Here is a 10,000-nt window from a genome sequence, read left to right on the forward strand (position 1 = left end):
AAAAGGTTTCTTTTTGCTTTCCCCATCTATAAATCATCTGACAGACCGTGAATACATGAATAAGAATTTCATTCAGGAGTGTGATTGAACTGTGACGGGAGGTGGAGGAATGAGGATTAAATGAAGCAGAGGTTGATTGTGGTAGATGAGAGGCAGCTGGAACCCTGACTCCCACACACCAGACTCCAATCCTGCAATTAGGAGAAGCTACCTAGGGGCAGCGGGCCTACCAGATATAAAGACCTGAATTTCACCTCCTTCACTTCTTCTCACAGACAGACTGGTGTGACATTCAAGACTGTAAGTACTCTGATGGAGTCATACATTACTGAGCAAGAGTAGTTTATGTGTTTAATGTAAGTACTTGTGTAATTTATTATAAGTTTATTTGTAATAGAGAATACATTACTGAGCAATAATAGTTTGATGCATTTATTACAGGATGCTTAAATCTGTTCATAATTGGTACATCATGCTCATTGTAGTTATGAACTGAGGTGGATCATTACAAATGTATTTTTGTTATTTCAATGTCAAAATCAAAAGTAGAGCTATTATTCAGTTACAAATTACTGGTTCAGTACAAAAGAAATGCCAAAAACACACCCTGTCAATGCAACATCACAGATTTAGTGGTTTGTCTCTCTCAGAATCATGAAGAACTTCTTGTCTATAAATGATCAGCTCCATCAGGACCAATTTCTGACTTCCAACAACGGGCAGTTTAAGGCTATCTTTCAGGTGAGTAACTCTCTAAAATGAAATGCTCACTCTATATTTTGGTGTGATTGTTTGGGTATCCGTTAAATGTCTGTTTCTGCCTGCAGGGAGATGGTAACTTTGTCGTCTATGACTCTGGCAACCGGCCTGTGTGGGCCTCAGGCACTGATGGATCAGGTGCTGTCCACGTGCTCATGCAGGCTGACGGCAACCTGGTCGTTTACAACCAGCATGGCCAAGCCAAGTGGAGCTCAGGGACGTACATCAATAGTCCGTGCGAAATGTGCCGTCTTGAGCTGACCGATGGCGGCAAACTGGAGTTGACCAGAAACTTTCAAAGAGTTTGGAGCTCATGATGAAATTATGTCTTCACATGACCTCACAAAGCTTTGTTAAATTGAATGGTTTGCAAGTAAAAGTCATCTTTGAATGTCAGTGTGAATTACAATAAAACTACCTGCTATGTAATCTGGAATCAAATAAAAGCATGTTGTCTCACTGTAAATGTTTTCTTCTCTTTGTGACAAACTTATTTTTTTTATATTCATTTATAAATGGCTTGTTAAAGAAGACTGGGAGTTGTATCAAAGTAAGTCTTGGTAAGGACCACATTTTGGTCAATTATCAGTTCAAATAACTGAGCTAAAAGCAGCATCAAGTAGGCCTACATGAGTTATATTATAAAAATTATTTTATATACCTTTTTTTAATAAACTTCATTGCAACAATACCCAACAAGTAGGTTTCTATTATCCCTCAACCAGATCTGAATAAACACTTACTGGCTTGATGGCTTCAGGAGTGTCCACTGGACTTCAGTTTACTGAGCACCTGCTGTTAGTTCCCATTTGACTTCAAAATCTCAATTTCAGTGCTTTAATTTGGTAAGTCTATCCATGAGTCATGGCATCACTTCTAATTTAACATAACCGTCCATAAGCGGTTATAATACAATTATGTTTTAACATAATTGTATTATAACCAAAATCAGTTTAAAAACTGATTTTTAAACAATAACTCTTCACTTATGGCCTATGTTTTATTAAAGTTATAACAGTCAAGTGCTTTTTAGAAAATGATCTATCCTGTTTAGTTCACAACCGTGTTAATGGTGTAGCACAGCGAGACTAATGCTGTAGAGATATTTCTTATGAACACGTTCCCTTAATGCTGTCAATCAAACACATTACTTCTTTGTTCCCGACAATAAATACATCTGCTCACAGTAACGGCTTCTTGTTCAGCGCATGCTCAGTCCCGTGCTCGGGAGTCAACCAATCCTGTGCGAGCAACAGCACAGTCACATTTGCATCAAGTGGATACAAATTGAACGTTCTGTGCTGCGTCACTACATTCCACTTTTAGGAGATCTCTCCAAACTAATCATGCCGGAACCATCCGTCAAAGCGCCCAAGAAGGGCTCCAAGAAAGCCGTCTCTAAGGCCGTCAGCAAGACCGGCAAGAAGAAGAGAAAGACCAGGAAGGAGAGCTACGCCATCTACGTGTACAAGGTGCTGAAGCAGGTCCACCCCGACACCGGTATCTCCTCCAAGGCCATGGGCATCATGAACTCGTTTGTGAGCGACATCTTTGAGCGCATCGCCGGCGAGGCCTCCCGTCTGGCTCACTACAACAAGCGCTCCACCATCACTTCCAGGGAGATCCAGACCGCCGTGAGGCTGCTGCTGCCCGGGGAGCTGGCCAAGCACGCCGTGTCTGAGGGCACCAAGGCCGTCACCAAGTACACCAGCTCCAAGTAAACCTGCTGGGACACCAACAACACAACGGCTATTTTAAGAGCCACCTACTTCATCTAAAGAGCTCTTCCTGTTACTACCAGTGCGTTATACTACATTAATTAATTTCAAAAATGCTTAAGTTAACTATAGTAACAGAGGATGAACTGTAGAATAAATGTGAGAAGTTCAGTAAACTCTCACAGAGAGGACTGGATGAGAAACTGGACACAAACCAGTAGAAATTATTAAAAAGGAGCTCCACAGTGTTACAGGTGAATGACTTTCACTCTGAAATAAAATTATGAATTCTGTTAATGACTGTGCTGCTACCTCAAAATGGGATATGTAGGACGTTTTTGACCACAGGATTGCACCTAAATGAAATAGATTATAGGTTCAATGCCATTTCACCAGTAACATTAAACTTATTAAATATATGAATACACTATATTGGAACTCATGCATTTACTCCAGCAGCAAATACTCTCTTTTGCAGCAGCCAGTGTGTTGCTTTCTTAGTGAAATACATGTTCAAACCATAGACAGTGAAATTAATGGACAAAGCCACGCCGTAGACTTCCACGGAGACCAGTGTTCATAATGACATACATTCAAAGTTAGTGACCTACACAGAGAATATTGATAAGGGAGGTGTCAAGACACCTTTAGAATACATTAGATTTATCTTTGTCATTGTGCGGAGTACAAGTACAGAGACATTTCAATGCTGTTAGTGTCTAACCAGAAGTGGTAGTGTAGTATAAACAGTATATGACATAGTGCAGTGTAGAAAGTAGTATACAGTTAACCAAGTGGTATGGTTTACTGAATGGATATATGCAGTGTATTAACAGTAGCATTATAAGAGCAGATCACATGGATATTCAGTATGAACAATATACAGATATGTACAGTATGTATAGATATGTGCAGTGTAATAACAGTAAAATTGTATGAGGGGAGGGGGGGCTCAACGTTGATGGCTACCTCCTTCTTGCCCCTGTTAAAGTGGCCCGGGTGCACAGAGACCTGTAACGCATCCTGGAGGGGAATGGGGTGAACAGTCTGGTTGAGGTGAGATCAGTCTTTGGCGATGCTGTGTGCCTTACTCAAGCATTGCTTGCCCCGGATGGCCTTGATGGAGGGGTGTGAGGAAGCAGTGATGCGTTGGGCAGTTTTCCCCACCCTCTGCAGTGCTTTCCGGTCACAGGCAGAGCAGTTGCCATACCACACTGTGACGCAGTTGGTGAGGATGCTCTCGATGCAGCAGGTAGAAGTTCACCAGGATCTATTACACCTGTAACAGCAATGACACAATAATAGCATAGCTGAAAAAATAATTCAACTCACTTAATTGCTTTGGTCTGATAGGTGGGTACAAAAGCATATAATACAGTAAACTACAGATGTCTGAGTTATCTAACTTAACTCGGCTTAACAGCCAAATGAATACGTCTAACTTAACTTTGTATGTGTGCTGCTCTTCACTGTCCTCAATCTGATCAGCAGTGTTCCTTACTGGAAAAACTTGGAAACAGCAACCACCAGCATGTCTGAAAAAGAGAGAGGATGACCAGCATCTTGGCTTTAACTCTCAACATCTAGCCTGGCTTAGTTAGAAGCCCACTCACCGCGTCAAGGTGCAGGCTGAGAGTGGGGACACAGGACAAGACAAACGTAACAAACAGACGGCACAAACGGACGACACTGAAACATCTGAACGTTTGAACATTTTAACAGAACGTACTCAGCCTAATCACAGAAAATAACAGTTTAACCTTAAAAATTCATGTAATTTGTTGCTAGAATTTGAGTAACAGCGAACAGAAATATGTTACTGACAGGTTTTTCTCATATGCGTTTCTCACAGCAAGCTGAACGTAAAGTCAGGTTTATTCAGCAAGCGGTAAGTTATGCACCATTGATGCGGGCTCTAAGCAGTGTGAGCGATACACACAGGAAGTGCTGTAAACATTATTCAAACAGGAAGATGTGCACTAAAAACACCATGCTACTGGTGATGGGAAAGTATTAATTTGTTCATCCTCCTTCTCACAAGAGCCCCTGTTACTTTTTCAGTTTCTCGCCTTGCCAAATGATGGTGTATCTTGCAGTACATGGAGGTCTGCCATCTTAACCAAGGTGTGAACATGGTTGTCCTCAACACTGGTCTCAAACGTGGTCGTCCAACTCTGAAAAAGGTTTCCTATCAGCACAATCGCTCAGAACCTGAATTATAATGGCAGCTGTCGCTGCTTTTCCTTGAGGAAGCTTTCCTCCACTGGTCTTCAGAAGTCTTTGACGCACCTTTCAGAGGTTTAACACACCTCCACGATGCTTGTGGATGGATTCTGTAAGCCTCCCGTGTTCCTGAAGGCAATGAAAGCATGCATGCTGGAATCAGGACTCAGTGCAAGAGAACATGGCATGCACAAGATTTTCTCCTTCATTTTTTCCACCACAAATCCAGCAATGTAATGGAATCGTCAATACTGCCACGCCCTCATGTCACGTCCGGTCGGCTTGTCTAGCGGAAAAAAACACGTGTTGAAGTGCTGCGAGACAGTCAACCTCCTCTAACTTAACTACAGCCAGTCAAAAGATAGCATGGCAACTGCAGATGCTGGAGACGCATCGCCAGAACCTGAGCCCCCTCCTCTTTCACTGAAGTCGCCGGTGTGGAAGTATTTCACACGTTTTGTAGTCTAAACAGAGCAGTTTATTTTGGTCATATTAGAGAGAGCAACAAGTTAGCGGACTGCCCGAGTCGCCCTCTTTGCTGTCGGTCTGCTCAGCTGCTTTGCTGGCTCGATGGTGTTTTAAGCCCCCAACTGTTGACTAAGCCTTCAAGGCAACGCTGCGACCGTCGTCTTCAACCATAACCATTGTCTAATCCTAGTGCCTTCCAGGCAGCGCTGCCTGGAAGACGACGTTGGGGGCTCAAAACACCAAACACCGCTGCGTCTGCCCTCGGCATTGTCGGCAAATTTTTTTTTCTTTTTATTTTATTGACAAATTGTCAAGTTTCCAGTTGACTGAATATATACGTTATTGTTACATTATCTTGTTAATACATGTTTTTTAAATTTGACAATGTAGTGTGGTACATTGCGAACAAAGGTCAGATATTATATTGCATAAAAGTCTAGTTTAAAAATGGCACAGAAACCTGTGCTTTAAAAAAAAATAAAAATAAAAAAATAATCAAGAATCGAATCGAACCATGACCTTAGAATCGAAAATGTAATCGAATCGAGGATTTGGAGAATCGTGACACCCCTATTGAACTCGGATACTGAATCGACATAAGGTAAGATGCTGTAGTCGGGGTCAGAATCCAGAGGGGGTGCTGGTGCGACATCAGATCGACGAGAAGCTGGACCAACTGTCACTGCCAACATGTTGGTGCCGTCCCTTATGAGACAGTTCCCTGTTCCATTTTTCACATGATGTCTCACTAGGAGGCATTTGTACGCAGCTTTGAACTGTCGGCCAGTTGGGTTGTTGTTGTTGTAGCCTCCGCGTGCCCTGACTGCAGAAAAGAACAGCTCAAGATGATCCTGACTAGGCTAAGTGAGGAGATACTTACAAGGTGCATCCTGTGCTTCATCAGCTCTTTAAAGATGTTGGGAAAATGCTTCTAGAGCTGGCAACAAATCCAATGGGACCCGTTTTCCTAGGCCCTGCATAAAGAGGTCTCCCAGAGCCATCTCTGAGCTGCAGAAGGACTGTAGCGTCCCCGGCTGAATAATGGCCTGGCTCTATATTTCCTGATGATTCAGAAAGCTTTAGTATCCCTTTGTAACATTCCTTACTACAGCTTGAATCTCTTGATGATTTTGGCTCCCAATGATCACAAAAACAGAATAATCGAGAAAAACTATTATTTTGCTTATTACGTTTTGCAAGTAAACTCTTATTTTCTCTTGTGTTCTGAAAAAAATTAAGTTTCAATAAAAGTATTAAGGCAAATTTCACAGTTATATGTGTTTTTTTTTTTTTTACTGTTGATTTATTTAACTTTTTTTCCAGTGTTTTTTAAGTTCAATAATTGCAGCATCTTTCCAGAAGTCAACGAGTAATCGTGTTAAATTATCACGATTTCAATATTGACCAAAATAATCGTGATTATATTTTTCCCCATAATCGAGCAGCCCTATTAACCATTCAAAACAAAATAGATTTCAGTCTGGTGCCTATCAAACACTGATTGTTGGAATTTTAGCTGAAAGCCTAGCAGGTGTCTTGTCTTAGACTAGTTATTGAACATATAGTACGGTATTTATACAGAGAAAGCTCAGAAAGCCTTTTTTTGTATACAAACACCAAATAAGAATGAAACCATTACTGTACCGTTTGAGGGAAACAGGTAAAAGAGCAAAGATACCAACATGTCCAGGTCAGATGTCTGCAGGCCCGGCCCTAGACTTTTGGGGGCCCTAAGCAGGATTTGGTTTGGGGGGGACTCTCCACATTGTAACATGTTGCCACTGCACTTGGCACTAAACCAACTTGTGTATTGTAAATATTAGTTTAAGCACTCATAATGTACAAATACACATTTAAAGTCTAATGTGAGACCTATTAGCAGCAACACTATCTTTAAATAGACCGGCTCTGTTATGAGCTCTATTGTGGGACATTTCAAGCGCTCTTGGGGGCCCTCTGGTAGCCACGGGGCCCTAAGCAGCCGCTTAGTTCGCTTATGGGTCAGGCCGGCTCTGGATGTCTGAGGTTATATACACAGCTATAAAAAAAAAAAGTGAAAAACACTATCTTTACAATAGTAAAACTGCGTCCGTACTGTTTTTCAGAAAGTAATGGAGGTGAAAGCAACAGAAACACCACATTCATTAGTATTTAGAGATGAGGCAGCCGTCCAATGTGATGAAGAAAACTTGTCACATGATGCTGAATTAGTCACACTATTCTCTGGTACTGTTACCTATATACCTTTAGTTTTTTTCCCCCAGTAATTCCATAAATTACTAGAGACAAATTACTATATTGAAGCAAACTGCTGGTTTATTAATTTCATTCCTTCTTGTTGACCTTATAAAAAATTGGTATATTATAAAAATCTATATCTTTTCCTTAAATACATTATTGAGTAGTGTAGAGTCACTGAAAAGATGAGAAAGTTTGTAATTTCTGTATTGGTGTTTGACTAGTGTTTTTACTCTGTGTGTGTGTGTGTGTGTGTGTGTGTGTGTGTGTGTGTGTGTGTGTGTGTGTGTGTGATCTCAGTGAGGCTTGTGCATAGTGTTTGGCTGCACTGGGCCTGTTTTGAGACGTGTTAAGAGTTGTTGCTTGGATTGAGTTTTGCAGGTGATGTGAACTGTTTAGCTCAGGTGACTGTTCATAGTCCAGACTGTAGTTAGAGTTGTGCCCACTGCCTACTGTAGATTAGGCAGTAAATTCGTCAGTCTTAGTATGCATGGGGTCTACATAGGATACAAATACAGACTCATTTGGGTTGGTTAATAAATAGACTGTGTTGTCTGGATCTCCCTGGAAGTGATGGTGGAGCGCTTGTTGTAGTGAGCCAGACGGGAGGCCTCGCCGGCGATGCGCTCAAAGATGTCGCTCACAAACGAGTTCATGATGCCCATGGCCTTGGAGGAGATGCCGGTGTCGGGGTGGACCTGCTTCAGCACCTTGTACACGTAGATGGCGTAGCTCTCCTTCCTGGTCTTTCTCTTCTTCTTGCCGGTCTTGCTGACGGCCTTAGAGACGGCTTTCTTGGAGCCCTTCTTGGGCGCTTTGACGGATGGTTCCGGCATGATTAGTTTGGAGAGATCTCCTAAAAGTGGAATGCAGTGACGCAGCGCTGAACGTTCAATTTGTATCCACTTGATGCAAATGTGACTGTGCTGTTGCTCGCACAGGATTGGTTGACTGCCGAGCACGGGACTGAGCATGCGCTGAACAAGAAGCCGTTACAGTGAGCAGATGTATTTATTGTCCGGAACAAAGACAAGTAATATTTTTATGATTGACAGCATCATAAGAAATATCACTACAGCATTAGTCTCGCTGTGCTACACCATTAACACGGTTGTGAACTTATCAGGATAGATAATTTTCTAAAAAGCACTTGACTGTTATAACTTTAATAAAACATAGGCCATTAGTGAGGAGTTACTTTGTTTAAAAAAAAAAAAAAATTGTATTATAACATCTTATGGACGGTTATGTGAAATTATTTGAAGTGATGCCATGACTCATGGATAGACTTACCAGATTAAATCACTGAAATTGAGATTTTGAAGTCAAATGGGAACTAAAAGCAGGTGCTCGGTAAACTCTGAAGTCCAGTGGACACTCCTGAACCCATCAAGCCAGTAAGTGTTTATTCAGATCTGGTTGAGGGATAATAAACTAATTTAGACTTGTTGGGTATTGTTGCAATGAAGTTTATTTAAAAAAAAAAAAAAAAAAAAAAAAAAAAAAAAAAAACCTATGTAGGCCTACGTGATGCTTTTAGCACCGTTAGTTGAACTGATAACAGACCAAAATGTGTTCCAAAGACTTTGATACAACTTCCAGTCTTCTTTAACCCTTGTGTGTTCCTTCGGGTCCCAGTAACCCGAAGGACAACACAAGGATTATGTACTTCCCTTTACTTTGTTGAGAATTGCTCTCTAAACCCTGTTTCTTTTAAAGTAAGTAACTAAAGTTTATTTCTAGAACACATTTAAACACAGTTTAAGCTGACCAAAATGCTGTACAAACTACTAAGGTGCTGTATTAACCCTTGTTTAGAGAGCAATTCTCAACAAAGTAAACTGAAGTACATAACAAGATATTTGCATTACAAATAAAACAGTTTGTCACAAAGAAGAAAGACATTCAGTGAGACAACATGCCTTTATTGGATTCCAGATTACATAGCAGGTAGTTTTATTGTAATTCACACTGACATTCAAAGATGACTTGTACTTGCAAACCATTCAATTTAACAAAGCTTTGTGAGGTCATGTGAAGACATAATTTCATCATGAGCTCCAAACTCTTTGAAAGTTTCTGGTCAACTCCAGTTTGCCGCCATCGGTCAGCTCAAGACGGCACATTTCGCACGTTGTGGTATATTACCGGCGCTCCGCCGAAGCGGCGCGGCGCTGGTTGTAAACAACCAGGTTGCCGTCAGCCTGCATGAGCACGTGGACAGCACCTGATCCATCAGTGCCTGAGGCCCACACAGGCCGGTTGCCAGAGTCATAGACGACAAAGTTACCATCTCCCTGCAGGTAGAAACAGACATTTAACGGATACCCAAACAATCATACCAAAATATAGAGTGAGCATTTCATTTTAGAGAGTTACTCACCTGAAAGATAGCCTTAAACTGCCCGTTGTTGGAAGTCAGAAATTGGTCCTGATGGAGCTGATCATTTATAGACAAGAAGTTCTTCATGATTCTGAGAGAGACAAACCACTAAATCTGTGATGTTGCATTGACAGGGTGGGTTTTTGCCATTTCTTTTGTGCTGCACCAGTAATTTGTAACTGAATAGTTCTATTTTTGATTCAGACATTGA

The 10,000-nt window shown here is 41.3% G+C and overlaps 3 protein-coding genes and 1 pseudogene across 4 annotated transcripts; 2 read left to right on the forward strand and 2 right to left on the reverse strand.

Moving 5' to 3' along the window:
* Positions 1 to 185: 185 nt before the first annotated feature.
* LOC120557506 (lectin-like) lies at positions 186 to 1,200 on the forward strand. Of its 2 annotated transcripts, XM_039797902.1 has the most exons (3): positions 186 to 300; positions 651 to 741; positions 828 to 1,195. In XM_039797902.1, the coding sequence occupies exons 2-3, from the start codon at positions 655 to 657 to the stop codon at positions 1,074 to 1,076; spliced, it is 336 nt and encodes a 111-aa protein (XP_039653836.1). In that variant the 5' UTR covers positions 186 to 300; positions 651 to 654; the 3' UTR covers positions 1,077 to 1,195. The 2 variants fall into 2 exon arrangements, with proteins under 2 accessions (XP_039653836.1, XP_039653834.1); XM_039797900.1 differs by lacking the exon at positions 186 to 300 and having other exon boundaries at positions 828 to 1,200.
* Positions 1,201 to 1,999: 799 nt separating this feature from the next.
* LOC120557505 (histone H2B 1/2-like) lies at positions 2,000 to 2,893 on the forward strand. The gene has a single exon (XM_039797899.1). The coding sequence runs from the start codon at positions 2,106 to 2,108 to the stop codon at positions 2,478 to 2,480; it is 375 nt and encodes a 124-aa protein (XP_039653833.1). The 5' UTR covers positions 2,000 to 2,105; the 3' UTR covers positions 2,481 to 2,893.
* Positions 2,894 to 7,700: 4,807 nt separating this feature from the next.
* Positions 7,701 to 8,316, reverse strand: LOC120557501 (histone H2B 1/2-like). The gene has a single exon (XM_039797896.1). The coding sequence runs from the start codon at positions 8,240 to 8,242 to the stop codon at positions 7,940 to 7,942; it is 303 nt and encodes a 100-aa protein (XP_039653830.1). The 5' UTR covers positions 8,243 to 8,316; the 3' UTR covers positions 7,701 to 7,939.
* Positions 8,317 to 9,310: 994 nt separating this feature from the next.
* Positions 9,311 to 10,000, reverse strand: part of LOC120557509 — a 1,053-nt pseudogene continuing 363 nt past the window's right edge.

Source organism: Perca fluviatilis, chromosome 4, assembly GCF_010015445.1.
Source record: "Perca fluviatilis chromosome 4, GENO_Pfluv_1.0, whole genome shotgun sequence".
NCBI lineage: Eukaryota > Metazoa > Chordata > Actinopteri > Perciformes > Percidae > Perca > Perca fluviatilis.

What these genes read in the sequence shown, in the direction of transcription:
- LOC120557501 (XM_039797896.1), bottom strand. Translation starts at nt 8,242, where the DNA reads ATGCCGGAACCATCCGTCAAAGCGCCCAAGAAGGGCTCCAAGAAAGCC.
- LOC120557505 (XM_039797899.1), top strand. Translation starts at nt 2,106, where the DNA reads ATGCCGGAACCATCCGTCAAAGCGCCCAAGAAGGGCTCCAAGAAAGCC.
- LOC120557506 (XM_039797902.1), top strand. Translation starts at nt 655, where the DNA reads ATGAAGAACTTCTTGTCTATAAATGATCAGCTCCATCAGGACCAATTT. An exon ending in AGTTTAAGGCTATCTTTCAG is followed by an intron (nt 742 to 827) that starts GTGAGTAACTCT and finishes TTCTGCCTGCAG; the next exon opens with GGAGATGGTAACTTTGTCGT.